The sequence below is a fragment of the Engraulis encrasicolus genome, unplaced genomic scaffold, assembly GCF_034702125.1.
Source record: "Engraulis encrasicolus isolate BLACKSEA-1 unplaced genomic scaffold, IST_EnEncr_1.0 scaffold_27_np1212, whole genome shotgun sequence".
Taxonomy (NCBI): domain Eukaryota; kingdom Metazoa; phylum Chordata; class Actinopteri; order Clupeiformes; family Engraulidae; genus Engraulis; species Engraulis encrasicolus.
In genome coordinates this window covers 2,750,217-2,765,831 of record NW_026945566.1, presented here as the reverse complement: position 1 = coordinate 2,765,831, position 15,615 = coordinate 2,750,217, and the positions used below count along the sequence as shown (strand labels likewise).

At 41.7% G+C, this 15,615-nt stretch overlaps 1 protein-coding gene across 1 annotated transcript in view; it reads left to right on the top strand.

Moving 5' to 3' along the window:
- The first annotated feature begins 10,637 nt into the window (after window positions 1–10,637).
- The window catches only part of vwa5b2 (von Willebrand factor A domain containing 5B2), a 35,001-nt gene continuing 30,023 nt past the window's right edge, over window positions 10,638–15,615 (top strand). Inside the window, exons 1-3 of the mRNA XM_063193009.1 lie at window positions 10,638–10,776; window positions 12,684–12,899; window positions 14,890–15,115. Coding sequence (XP_063049079.1) covers window positions 10,638–10,776; window positions 12,684–12,899; window positions 14,890–15,115 — 581 coding nt within the window. The remainder of the gene's footprint in view (window positions 10,777–12,683; window positions 12,900–14,889; window positions 15,116–15,615) is intronic.

Sequence of the window (15,615 nt, the reverse complement as noted above, 5' to 3'; positions counted from 1 at the left end):
GGTGGTGACATCTGACAGTGTGAGACAAAAAAACACTCTTTTACATATTATGCATTTTTTGCTCACATTAGCCACTTCGTTTTCGCTCTGTTTCTTAGGGGCTTCATGCCGCTTTTGAAAAAGTATATATAATTAACATTCATGTAACATAATACTATTAAAACCCCCGACGGTGTTGACAGTTTATGGTTGGGACAGTACCAGTGTCCAAACAAATTAACAAATTGAGGAGAAATTTGTAAACTTACAGGAGCTTCAGTGATGGTGAAGTATTCAGTAGAGCTAAAGGTTTGAAAAGGGGTCCTAAGTCATGACAATGACCTTGTGCATACCTGATTTTATTGTCTTTTTAAAAAAATCTGACGGTGGTGACTAATATGCTGGACACACTTTGAGCAATCAGAAAATAGTAATAAATATTGCTTTACACGCACTATGTGCATATCTGCAAAACCACTTCAATATGGACTTTCACATCATGGTGATATTATTCAATAATATCAGTGATTTTCACATTTTAAGTCAATTGAAATGATGACGTCTGTCCTTGGGACAGCTGTTTTTACAGGGTGTGGGCAGGTTTATAGCCATGAAAAGTAATAAAATTACACTTAAATATTTCAAACGACTGTACATTTGTGTAACAGACTCCTGGGTCTTTACCTGAATTCATTTTGTTTATGAAAATGTAGTTTATTTTCAACAGAATTGGCAGTTTATTGCTGAGACATGTTTTAGCCGCTTTCTCAAGAATCAGTGAAATACAACATTATGCATAGGTCTGGTGGGTTGGGACCCAAAAGTGGGTTGTGGTGGGGTCCTGGGTGGGTCGCAGAGCTGTGACGTGAAAATGTGTAATTCACACATCTGTTATCACAAAATTGAAACAAGATGAGGTATACTACTCAATAAATGACTGTGATGTTGAAATAGTTGATACTCCTCTCTGCTACTTGTATGTCAGCATACAACGCAAATACCGTTGAATAGATCAAATGCCTTGTAATATTTTAGCCAATTATTATTTTAGTTAATTATTTGAAGACTCTGATGGTGTCACAAAAAAATGGGTCACAACGTAGTCACCATGGAAAATGGGTGGTCCCAAGACTATTTCAGTTAAGAACCACTGATGCTACAGTATTAAAAATGCGCACACACACACACACACACACACACGCACACGCACACGCGCACACACACACACACACACACTATACTCTATAAAAGGTGGCTTTCTTCTTAATGTTCGTTTATGTCTTTTTTTAAGGAATGTAACGGAATGCACACCCTGAGACATACAGCTTCAATGTGGGTGTGTGAATCATTGCTTTCTTTCTTTCATTAATGTAAAAAAATAAAATAAATCTGTGGGGTGAAAGTAGTAGTTAATTTCTTTGCCTCTAGGGGGCGCATTTTTAACACATTTCCCCCAACGCCTGCATCTGAGTGAATCACCCTTCCCTTTATCAGTTTTCATGGGGGCAAGGCTGCAATTATACCTTTATTCAGAAGTTTCTGGTGTCTGGCTCATTATTAATCATTTACTGTGTTATGCAATGAACTTCTATTGTCGATTGTCATTTACTTTGTGGAGTGCCATTTACTTTGTGGAGTGCTTTGTTTATGTCTGATGAACTTGCTTGCCTTTAAAAATAACTTTTAAAAAAGAGTCTGTATTTTGTGAAGTCCTTACAAACTACATTATATAATGTTTTAATGTGTTTTAAGGACAACTTGTGCTCACTACAAGGACTAAGTAGCACATCACCTTTCTCTATGTTGGTTATGTTGACCGACATGGTTGCCAAGTGAGTCCAATCCTGTTACCATGGTATTTTTTTTCCCTCAGCACACCCTGGGCAGATCATATTCTGTAAAGGTCATGGGATGTGCTGTATTAAATTTGTTGAGCACCATCACCTTGGGCTAGGGCTGTGGTTCCCAGAGTTTTTTTTCCTGCTGGGACCCCCTTTTTGATTGTTGAAGATGATTTACGCGAACCTCCACCTCCCATTTTCCAAATAACATATTATTTCTAAACTTAAATGTAATCCACAGGAAAGGTAAATGCATGTATTACCCATTGAAGGGAATATTGTTACTAACAATGTAACGTATGGAAAAGTTATAAAAGCATTTAGTCAAGGCTTATATGCAAACACTTCCTTGTGTCTGCGACCCCCCTGCAGTACCTCTGCAACCCCCTAGGGGTCCCCACCCCCAGTTTGGGAACCACTGGGCTGGGGTGAGTTGAGCCTAGCTGGGCTGTGCTGGCTATTGCGAACCTCATGGCCTCTCATGTTGGAAAACAAGTGCAAGCAACTTTGAAAAAAGATTCTTGGGAAGTTTTATAATTAAGTGTGGGATATAAACCGCATGTTTTACATTTACTGAAGTCTGCGATGTAATCAGTTTTTGATTTTAAATAAGTTAAATACATAGACACGCACACGCACACACACACACACACACACACACACACACACACACACACACACACACACACACACACACACACACACACACACACACACCTGTTGCACATTTAGCAAAAATGCACAAATTGTTAATTTTCTCTGAGGATGAGGATTCTATGAGGCAAAGTCTTGACTGAGATGGTGGGAATTCTTTCTTTATCAGGGAGAGAGAGAGCGAGGGAGAGAGATAGCATGAAAAAGAGACAGACAACAGACAGATAGAGAGAATCTGCAGCGTGGCTATAGGCGAGGTAGGCAGGGAAGTCGACAAGGGGGGCACAAAGGGGTCAGCTGTCCCGGGCCCAGGGAGATGGGGTGCCCACACTGCAATTGGGCCCTTATTACATTGAATGTATTGGATGTGTGCTTTCAGATGAGTTTGTCCTGGGCCCAGCCAAAGCTGTCAGCGGCCCTGCATGTAGGTGTGATGGGTGCAGCTGTAGGGGTGAATGTGTTTGCCGTGTGGGGGGCTGGGGCAGCTGTAGGGGTGAATGTGTTTTCCGTGTAGGTGTGATGGGTGCAGCTGTAGGGGTGAATGTGTTTGCCGTGTGGGGGGCTGGGGCAGCTGTAGGGGTGAATGTGTTTGCCGTGTGGGGGGCTGGGGCAGGTGTCATCGGACGGGAGAAGTGGACATTAGCGGTGAGGGATGACTGGCTGTCACAGGCACTTGGCCTGACACTGACCACCAGGCCCTGCACACTGCACACTGCACCGGCCTGCACTCACAGCACCGGCCTGCACTCACATCCTCACAGGCAGCACAGCACAGCACAGCACAGCACAGCACAGCACAGCACAGCACAGCACACTCACAGCACAGCACAGCACAGCACACAGCACAGGGGACCTCATTGTGTGTGTGTGTGTGTGTGCGTGTGCGTGCGTGCGTGCGTGCGTGCGTGTGTGTGTGTGTGTGTGTGTGTGTGTGTGTGTGTGTGTGTGTGTGTGCGTGTGTGCGTGCGTGTGCGTGCGTGCGTGCGTGAGTGCGTGTGTGTGTGTATGCACCAGATGAGACAGCAGACACACAGTCTCAGGAGCTCTTTAATGCAACTGTGTAGGCTAAGCTTATAAGTCCCACCACAAACATTTTTGCCTGCTAATTTATTCATTCTTCTGAGCACAGTTTTGTACTCCTCATTGTATTTCCTTTTAGCTCTTAAGGCTATTGTGTTGACCGTTTTAGATGGGCCTTATATAGCCATACACAACGTTTTTGTTGTTGATATTAAATATTTTCATGTACACCATATATCTTTAGCAGTAATAATAGTGTATTCTCCTGATATTGCTCATTGAGATTACATGGAAAACATGAATGCTTCATGCACTGCGATTGGTCTACACTAATAGCCTACTTTGTAAGGACGTTTTTTTTTTTCTTTTGGCATTAGGCTATGGCTGTGGAACAACATGGGCGAACAAACTTAAACCAGGTTATAATAAAGTTTGTTTTTCTTATTTCAATAAAGAAGTCTGTGTGAATTTTAAAACCTGCGACATTGTTACCCACACACGTAAATTAAATGAAACATCTTGATATGCGCAGTGTGTGTGTTCTGAAATGGGCGTGGTGGGTCGCTTTGCGGTCATAATCAGACCGCGCATAAATGATCAACAGTGTGAGCGCGCACACGACGGGGCTGTAAGTGAGCGAGCGGGGGGATTAATATGCGCTCCGGAGAGCAGTGAAGTGACGCGGGGTTACCAGGCAAACCCTAACGTGGTGGGATGGAGTGACACAAACCTTCAGCTGCACCAGAGGAACTGCACGGAAATCTTGGAAGTAAGTAATTGCGATGTCACTGGACCGCTATCCTGTTACTAGAGTCTGCTGCAGTGCGACCGCAATAATATCCAGTTTCTTGCAGCGTGTACCGCAGTGATTTATAAATCAGTAGTTTGAAAAACTATTTCATCCAATGACTAATGGTGCGTTGGCACTGAGGTTAGCATTACAACCGATGGTGTACACTGCATTCTATAGCCTACCGTGAATCTCCTGAGTGCTTTGAGTTTTGGGTGCTGGGCCAAGTGTTGTGTCAAATCCCCCAGTCGTTGTTCCATAGGTGATCACTGATAAATACTTGCAAGGATAGAATTGGTCAATATGGGGTAGGCCTAGGTAATCGTGCTGTCTGCAAGTACATGGAGTATATTGAGTTTTCCGATTTCAGAATTGGTTGTGCTTTAGCTGAGTACTGGAAACCAAGTAGTATTTTAAGCTTTTTTTATTGGAACAATATTCAAATAGGCCTACTTTTTTCATTTGTATGTGCAAAAAAGTGAATCTCTCTTGTGTGCATTATGCCTGTGCACTTTGTCATGGTCACCTCAACAGTAACAAAAGTCTAAAAAGAGGTGGAAAAACATTCACTTGCCATATGATCTAGTTACAGCTTGTAAAGACGTGTCCTTTTTTGTTTAGAAGTTGGGTACTCTCATTGAACGTAATTAAACCCTCATTTAACTTAAGTTCGATCACACTGAAATCTGGACTTGAAACATGATGCAATACAACACATACAGACCAATTTCATTATTTTTAGTTGGTTTGTTGACCACATCAATTGTGTGTGTGTGTGTGTGTGTGTGTGTGTGTGTGTGTGTGTGTGTGTGTGTGTGTGTGTGTGTGTGTGTGTGTGTGTGTGTGTGTGTGTGTGTGTGTGTGTGTGTGTGTGTGAGTGCACGCACGGGCGTGTGTGAGTTTGAATGTCTTGAGTAACTCATATAACTTTTGCAAAATATTTAAATCATCCACTGGAATTAGCCTAAGCTATAGTAAAATTAAAGTAAGAGCATTAAATAAAAGTAATTAAAAAGACAAAAGGCACAAATCTGAATGTTATGGAATAATATAGGCCTACTGTAATTGAAACATGCTAAATGCAAAGATGCCCAAACATGCTGAAATAATGCACAAGAAAATTCTTACTTTATCTGTGTCTAGAGTGTGAGTAAACATATACTGTAGTCTGTAGTGTGTTGTCGATGCTGCTATGAGAGTTGAGGAAGCTCAACCTAGTGGAAGCCTAGAGGTGATGCCGTGGCGACTCATGTCATTAGTGGTCAATGGAGCGATGGACTAAATGTTTCCATGGCCCTGAGCAATAACCTGCACACTATTCGGAGCACATGTTCTAGTGTTATAGTTAAATATACAGCTACAGTTCGTTGGCGACCCGGGTTCGATTCCAGCCCAGGTCCTTTGCCGATCCCTCCCCATCTTTCTCTCCCCATCCATTTCATGTCTGTCTCTGTCCTATCTAAACAAAGTAATACAGGCAACTAAACAGCCAAAACAACTAGAAATGCCCTTAGAGAGTGCAGACCTCTGCCAAGGAAGCTGTATGATAGAACATTTTACTATGTTAAACAGTATTTTTTCAAGTCTTTCTGCCTTCTATTTGTGGAGTTAGAAACTGGAATGTCAAAATTCGCCCTATCCCGCAATGGTGAAGAATCTTTAAAAAATTCCACCACCAAAATATAATCACTTGTTCCTGCTTTCATTTCCAACAACTCCACAGAGTTTCATCCAAATCCGTTCATAACTTTTTGAGTTATCCTGCTGACAGAAAAAGAAACAGACAAACAGACAACTCAACGCGACCGAAAACATAACCTCCTTGGTGGATGTAAAAAAAACACTAACATTTGAACACTATGGTGTTCAACTCCTGGAGTGTGGAATTAACACTTTGAAACCATCCACCCTGAGCAATAACCTGCACATAATAAAATGCTACAGTGTTAACAGAGAGACTGGATAAGACTCAAACTAATCTCTGGTGTTAATGCAACACTATTCAGAGCATATGTTATGGTCCCATGTGATATAGTGTTATATTGTGTGTGTGCGTGTGTACGTGTGTATGTGCATGTGTGTGTGAGTGCATGCGTGGGTGCGTGCGTACGTGTGTGTGTGTGTGTGTGTGTGTGTGTGTGTGTGTGTGTGTGTGTGTGTGTGTGTGTGTGTGTGTGTGTGTGTGTGTGTGTGTGTGTGTGTGTGTGTGTGTGTGTGTGTGTGTGTGTGTGTGTGTGCACCAGATGAGACAGCAGACACACAGTCTCAGGAGCTCTTTAATGCAACTGTGTAGGCTAAGCTTATAAGTCCCACCACAAACATTTTTGCCTGCTAATTTATTCATTCTTCTGAGCACAGTTCTGTACTCCTCATTGTATTTCCTTTTAGCTCTTAAGGCTATTGTGTTGACCGTTTTAGATGTGCCTTATATAGCCATACACAACGTTTTTGTTGTTGATATTAAATATTTTCATGTCCACCATATATCTTTAGCAGTAATAATTGTGTATTCTCCTGATATTCCTCATTGAGATGACATGGAAAACATGAGTGCTTCATGCACTGCGATTTAGTCTACATTAATAGCCTACTTTGTAAGGACATTTTTTTCTTTTGGCATTAGGCTATGGCTGTGGAACAACATGGGCGAACAAACTTAAACCAGGTTATAATAAAGTTTGTTTTTCTTATTTCAATAAAGAAGTCTGTGTGAATCTTAAAACCTGCCACATTGTTACCCACACACGTAAATTAAATGAAACATCTTGATATGCGCAGTGTGTGTGTTCTGAAATGGGCGTGGTGGGTCGCTTTGCGGGCATAATCAGACCGCGCACAAATGATCAACAGTGTGAGCGCGCACAAAGTAGACTTGTAGAGGACATACATTAAGAGGTATTGTTGTGCTTTTAGGAAAAGCACAAAAGCACAACAATACCTCTTAATGTATGTCCTCTACAAGTCTTCTGTTGTCCCGTCTTGCACTTTAAATGTCTGTATGAGCACTGTCTATGTACATACTGTCTTAAGTCCATGTATAAGTACTGTCTATGTCTATACTGTCTATGTCCTTACCTAGATTAGTCTATGTCTGTATGGGAAAGCAAGAAATGTAATTTCAAATTCTTTGTATGACCAGTGCATGTAAAGAAATTGACAATAAAACCTACTTGACAAAGTAATACAGGCAACTAAACAGCCAAAACAACTAGAAATGCCCTTAGAGAGTGCAGACCTCTGCCAAGGAAGCTGTATGATAGAACATTTTACTATGTTAAACAGTATTTTTTCAAGTCTTTCTGCCTTCTTTTTGTGGAGTTAGAAACTGGAATGTCAAAATTCCCCCTATATCCCGCAATGCTGAAGAATCTTTAAAAAATTCCACCACCAAAATATTATAATCACTTGTTCCTGCTTTAATTTCCAACAACTCCACAGAGTTTCATCCAAATCCGTTCATAACTTTTTGAGTTATCCTGCTGACAGAAAAAGAAACAGACAAACAGACAACTCAACGCGACCGAAAACATAACCTCCTTGGTGGATGTAAAAAAAACAGTAACATTTGAACACTGTGGTGTTCAACTCCTGGAGTGTGGAATTAACACTTTGAAACCGTCTACCCTGACCATAACCTGCACACAATAAAATGCTACAGTGTTAACAGGTAGACTGGATAAGACTAAAAACTAATCTCTGGTGTTAATGCAACACTATTCAGAGCATATGTTATGGTCCCATGTGATATAGTGTTATAGAATTCAACTCTTGAAGTGTGCATAACACTTTGAAACCAACTATGCTCAGAATAGTGTACACTTCAACTAAAAGTGTTAATTCAAACATTTATCCAACAGTTCATCAGTTTAATTTAACTCTATATTGAATGGGACCATACTATTCATAGGACAGCCACACAGTAATAGCAAGAGCACCAGCTGAGGAGCATCAAGGAGAGTCTGGCCCAGACGACGCTCTCATCTGGCTCACATGTGGCCTTGAATATCTCTCTCTCTCTCTCTCTCTCTCTCTCTCTCTCTCTCTCTCTCTCTCTCATGCCGCACCATTCTGGTCCATTTTGAACTCTCAACATCAGTGAATGACAAAAGACCAACAAAGGTCGGCGTCTGCGCCTTGAACTTAATGCTCGTGTATTGCTTGGTGCGAGCACTCCCAAAAAAGTAGTAATCACTCAAGATAATGGAAAAAAGATGACTACTGGAGACATTGAGAATGGACTAGCTCCGAAACGTCTGTCTCTCCAGTTAACCTTAGACTTCTGTTGTATATTTTCGGCTTCAATACACTTTTTCACACAAGTCTTGTGTGCGCCTCCTTTCTTCCATTATCTTGAGTGAACTCTCAACATCTTCAGGTTTCTATTACATGGGGCATCTGAGAAAATTCCTAACTGAGCATCCAAATACTCCATAACATATTGTCCTCACTCTACTGTATAGTACCTCTTGACTCCAGAGGTCCTCCTCTGCCCCCATCCACCCCCCTCACCCACCTCACCCCTCTCTGTCCTCCTCCATAAACCCCGGTGACATTTCCCCGACCCATATTGATGTCCTTTTTACTGTCCCTGAACATTGGTAGCCAGCTGGGGCTTGTTGATCTACTTTAGATGGAGGTGCATGTAAAAGGCCATTACCTGGCCATGAACAAACAGCGCCTTGCCTTGCCTTGCCTTGCCTTGCCTGACCACCGCCGCAATCAGCAGCTCAGTCAGCTGTGTCACCCAATCCTCACTGCTGCTCAGCTCCGGCCCCCAGCCCCCAGCCCCCAGCCAGAGGCAGACTTTCCATTAGGCAAACCTAGGCAATTGCCTGGGACCCGTCCAAATCTGTCCTCCATAGGGGCCCCAGCTGCCACATCAGTTGCGGTAAACACACAAAAAAGGTTTGATCTTAATTTGTCACTTTATGTGAAGTAATCAAAGATATAAATGAGACAAAACAGTAAAATAGCACCAACACATGAATTGTATGTCTATATAATGACTTTTGAGGGGGCCCATGTTTATGTTTCACCTTGGGCCCCAAAATGGCTAGATCCGCCCCTGCCCAGCACACCTCCCTCCGCCCCACCCACCCTCCTACCCCCCCCCCCCCCCCCCCCCCCCCCCCCCCCCCCCCCCCCCCCCCACACACACACACACACACAACCAACCAACCCCGGCTACTCCACTCCGCTCCCGATGATACACCCTCTGCACCTGGCTGGCTGCAGCTTCAATTAACACTGCTTTCATTTGACCTATTGAACCCTGTTGTTGACATTTTAACAAAAACAGATGAAGTCTCTGCATAAAAAGTGAAGAGAGGGAGAGAGAGACAGAGAGAGAGACAGAGAGAGAGAGAGAGAGAGAGAGAGATACAGAGAAAGAAAGAAAGAAAGAAGAAGAGATAGAGATATTGAAAGAAAAGAAGGCTGTGGTTTAACACGATACACAGCGTTTTAAATTTGCTGTTACTAGAATGGCAATGACCAAGTCGTAGTGCATTACTAAAGGCCCTATGTTATGCCATAGTGTTGTAGTACTATGGTAGTTAACTTTTCAATATCACAGCGTACCACTGGAGGTACGGCGTGCATTAAAGGGTTACTTCTTGGGTGACTTTTTGCAATTTAGTGACTTTGAGGGCATAGGAAAATATGGGACCGTTAGGTACTTTGAACCGTAGTACTTTGAATCATTCGGGTAAGCTGTGAAGCCATTATGGCATCATGCAGCTTTTTACGGGCCCAGGAGAGAGTAACCTGAAAGCCCCCACCACCCTGTCAATACATACAATGTAATGATGAAGCAATTTTGGACCTCCCATCTGCCTGGGCCCGGGACGACTGAGCCCTTTGTGCCTCCCTGAGGACTTTCCTGGCATCATGTGTGCCTCTCTCTCAGGGCACTAGTGTTGTTGACCGGGCGGTTAATGATTTAGCCCGATGCTAATGCACCCTCACGATCACGCTAGCGGTTGCCCGGCAGCGGAAGAGCAGACACTGGGCAGTTACTAAGGGGACAGTGGGTGGGCAGTGGGCACCTACAGTAATCTAAACACATACTGTAAATAAACTATACACAACTCAGCTCAGCATGGTGAGGCCCTTTACATTGTGAGGAATAGTATGAAGTACTGTATACTGCATAAGTAAATCAATGAATCAATTAATGACTAAACAAACAAACATATTACAGTCTACAGTATATATTGAATAAACACTGCTATGCAGCCTGTTAATAAGAAGACATGCATAATTAAATTAATTTCAATAGTTTTCAAAGAGCAGTTTATATATTCTTGCCCTGTATTCTTTTTTGTTCTGTGTTTGTTTGTTTTGTAGGGAATATGCCTGGCCTAAGGAACCGCTCCAACTGGGCACCCCTGCTCCTGAAAGCGTCCTGCGTGAAGTCATGTGCCAACGGCTGCTCTCTGGGCATCACTGCCCATCTCACCTACGCCAACATAGACCCTGAGCCTGTGGAGGGTGAGCTGACGCTCCATTTGTTTATCTGACTCGGTGTCCCTGTTTGCAAAATGAGTATTGCAGAGTATACGCGTACAGTATAGCATTGCAGAGTACATGCATATTCCTGCCTCTTCAAAGGCAATGTAGAGAGTAAACCCTTTTTCCTGCGAGTAGTTTTTCTTTTCCTCTTGTTGACTATTTACCATCCTCTTTAGAGTACTTTGTATACATCAGTGGGGAACCCTCAGGGCCTTCTACGCCTTCAGAGAAGGCCTTAAAATTTCAGAACAAAAAATATATTAAATAATATATGAATACATAAAAACTCCTCACTCTCATTTAATTTAATACAATACATTTATTACTACAGTCATTTTCACTAATCTATGTTCCAAAGTTAAGTTTACTGTCAAATTCACATCAGCAATGAAAGGGTTACTGTACTGAACCATACTATCCAATCAGAATTGTCTATCTCTATCGAAGCAGGGTCAGGACTTCACGAAGGCCAAGCTGGCTCTGGCTATGTGTTTTGGTTTGGAGAGTGATGGGGAAATTGACCAATCACGGTTTGATTTGAAGAGGGCGGGACAAAAAAACACACCTTTTGGCCTTCGTGAAGGCTCTTGTGCTGCTGCCTGTGGGCTTAGAGCTCTAGATTCCCCCTAGTGTTAACATTAGGTAGAACACTAGAATCTACTGATTTCCTGTTGCTTGCCATGGAACTAACAGCAAAGATTCTTCAATTCTAATTGTAAGTTGCTTCTAAAAATGGATTCAATTGTTGTTTTATGTCATTGTAATGTGGACAGTAGTGGTGAAAACGCTAAATTTAAGTTCTTGAGAGATCGCCATTTAAAGGTGTGAATTATGCTAATTGCGATCATTAGCAATGCTGTTTGGCTAATTCTGGAGTCAACCAGCCTTTGCATTGCGTCGTTGTGTTCAGTCACATCAGGCTACTTTGTATTTCACGTGTAAACTTTCCTAGTGACTATACTTTACACACTGTCCTGTCTGTCAACTTGCCTGTGTTTTGTCTTTTAAAAGAAATATGTTAAAATCCGCCTGTCTGCTTTACCTTGCCCCTGAATAGACCTAGGCTTACAGTGCCCTTACCTGACCTAAAACCTATAAAAGAAAACACTAAGTTAGTGCATGTAAAGGGGAAACAGATTGTATCCCGTGTATTGCATTCCCTTTTATTTCCTAAATGTAGGGCCTATCCTATAGCCTATATTTAATTCTGTTTCAGTTTTACAAGACTGTTAAGATTCATGGAGATTCAGTAAACTTCTCAAGCTGAAATCATGCAGTTCGCTAGCCTGTCATGAACACGGTTCGCCACTGGTATACATACAGTATTCTCCCCCTGTCTTATCTTGCCTGTTGTATTCCAGTCCAGCTTCAGTGCACACAAATGATTATATAGAGTCAGATGTCTAGACTACAGATCTCATGCTGATTCCCTCCAACACCCCCCTCCTCCTTCCCCTCCTCTTCCTCCACCACCTCCTCCTCATTCCCCTCCTCTTCCTCCACCTCCTCTTCCTCCTCCTATTCCTTCTCTTTATCTTCCTCCTCTTCCTCCTCCTCCTCCTCCTCCTCCTCCTCTTCCTCCTCCTATTCCTTCTCTTTATCTTCCTCCTCTTTCTCTTCCATCTCCTCCTTCCCTTATTCCTCCACCTCCTCCTCCTCCACTTCTTCCTACTCCTCTTCCTCTTCCTCCCCCTCCACTTCTTCTTCCTCTTTCTCTTCATCCCCCTCCACTTCCTCTTCCTCCTCCTGTTCCTCTTCCTCCTCCTCCTTCTCCTCCTCTTCCTCCTCCTCCTCTTCCTCCCCCTCCACGTCTTCCTCCTCTTCCTCCCCCTCCACGTCTTCCTCCTCCACCTCCTCCTCCTCCTCCGTCCTCCATGTTGCCCCAGGTGTGTTTGTGTACCCCCTGGCGGAGAAGGAGGTGGTGGTGGGTTTTGAGGCGGTGATTGCGGGCCGCGTGGTGAGCGTGCAGATCCAGAGCCGGGGGACGCTGGAGGACTGCTGCCTGGACTGCTGCCCAGCCTCGGCCCTCGACACCCAGTGCTCCAGCACCAAGGACTGGTGCTGCTGCGGCAACTCCAGCCAGGACATGCAGTGCACCAACGGTGAGAGAGGCCCAGGATAATCTGTATATAAGCGTAAATATAATATAATATAGGCATAATATAATATAATATAATATAATATAATATAATATAATATAATATAATATAATATAATATAATATAATATAATATAATATAATATAATATAATATAATATAATATAATATAATATAATATAATATAATAATATGATACTGTTCCCCAATGGTGAGGACGAGATACATAACCTTCTGTCAATCAATAATAACCATAGTTTCATAATATAATATAATATAATATAATATAATATAATATAATATAATATAATATAATATAATATAATATAATATAATATAGTATAATATGAGACTGTTCCCCAATGGTGAGGACGAGGTACATAACCTTCTGTCAATCAATAATAACCATAGTTTCATAATATAATATAATATAATATAATATAATATAATATAATATAATATAATATAATATAATAAACCGGTAATATAATAATATGATACCGTTCCCCAATGGTGAGGACGAGGTACATAATCTGCTGTCAATTAATAATAACCATATTCATAACCATTTTCATAATATAATATAATATAATATAATATAATATAATATAATATAATATAATATAATATAATATAATATAATATAATATAATATAAAACATTAGTATAAGTAGAGGGCATGACAAACACACAGTCACACAAACAGCCACTACAAATATTGGATCTATATAAAAACTGCCAGAAAGCTTGCGTTCCTGGATGTACAATGTGTTGTACTGGCATTCCCACTATTCATTTGCCCCTTGAAAACAAGCATGGGTCAGCTGTTTAACGGAACGACAGGAAATGCTTTACATTTAGCTATCCAAGATTGATGGTGGTAAGGAGGATAGCGGTGCAATATCCTGCCTGCTTTAAGGTTCTGCTCAATCTATTAAATCACTTTGACAATTATTGAACAGTAATCAACTTAATCCATTTATGGGCTGTGTGTGTGTGTGTGTGTGTGTGTGTGTGTGTGTGTGTGTGTGTGTGTGTGTGTGTGTGTGTGTGTGTGTGTGTGTGTGTGTGTGTGTGTGTGTGTTTGTTCAAAAAGGTTGAAAACCATTGGCTTAGATTGAGTGAGTCATTCCATAGCAGAACTACATTTTGACCATTGAGGTCTGCTGAATGGTGGAATCTTAGTTCTGTCGTCAAATAAAACACAAAGAATTTCAAGTGTGTGGACAGACTCCTCACTCTGAAACTTTAAAGGGACACTGTGTGAGATTTTTAGTTGTTTATTTCCAGAATTCATGCTACCCATTCACTAATGTTACCTTTTTCATGAATATTTACCACCACCATCAAATTCTAAGTATTCAATATGACTGAGAAAATTGAATTTTTCACACATGAAAAGGGGAATCTTCTCCATGGTCCGCCATTTTGAATTTCCAGAAATAGCCATTTTTAGTGATGAAATATGATAAAAATGACTGTACTTGGACTAAACTAGAAAATATTAGTTTATTACTTAGTAAACTTTCATGAAAAGTTCAAATTTAGCAATAGGCAGCCCAGTTTCAATGAGCAGCATAGTTGCAGTACCTTCTTTCGACCATTTCCTGCACAGTGTCCCTTTAAAACCTCTGTCCTGCTCCTCAATCTTTTCTTTATTTGATGGCGACGTCATACATATGACATAACAGTGTCATAACAGTGTCGTAACACAGTCATGCATGTGTCATAAACATTATGTCAATGCCATAATAAACATTTCATGACTATCATTGAGTGACATTTGGTGATGGTAAAGACAGCCTTAACAATGACAACCTTTCATGACCATAAAACGATTCCGGCCTTGGTCCTATGCCGATCCATCTTTCTCTCCCCATTCATTTCCTGTCACTCCTTCACTGTCCTATTGTGAAATTAAGTAATAAAAAGACAAAAAAAGCTTTTGTTTTTTAAAGTGTAACCTTTAATCTCCCTTCCCAACTGCTCTGCAGGGCACCTGATCCTGGACGAGGACCTGGAGAGGGGCACCTTCATCGTCAGCACGGGCCTCATCGGCTCCATGGAGATCGTCTCCATCATCATCAGCACCACTCAGGAACTACCCACCATGGAGAATGGAGCCATCCACCTCGTCTACCCCACAGTGCTCACGCCCATAGTGAGGGCACGGATGGTACCAAGCAAGAGTGACAACGGGGGACGCTCAGAAGAAAACGGGTAAGGAGGGATGACTATGATAGTCAGAAAGAGGCAGAGACTACAGTATGTACAGTACACTATACATGTGCAGAAACATGTAGGATTGAATACATATGTATGTACACATTGATCCAAAGTAGTGGTTAACCTGCGATATGGCCTTAAAGGGACACTGTGCAGGAAATGGTAAAAAAGGTACTGCAACTATGCTGCTAATTGAAACTGGGCTACCTATTGCCAAATTTGATCTTTACATGAAAGTTTACTAAGTAATAAACAAATATTTTCTAGTACGGTCCAAGTACAGTCATTTTTGCAGCTAAAAATGGCTACTTTTGTAAATTCAAAATGGCGGACCATGGAGAAGATCCCCCTTTTCATGTATGAAAAGTGCAATTTTTCCAGTCATGATGAATACTTAGAATTTGATGCTGGTGGTAAGTATTCATGAAAAAGGGAACATTAGTGAATGAGCAGCATAAATTCTGGAAATAAACAACTAAAAATCTCACACAGTG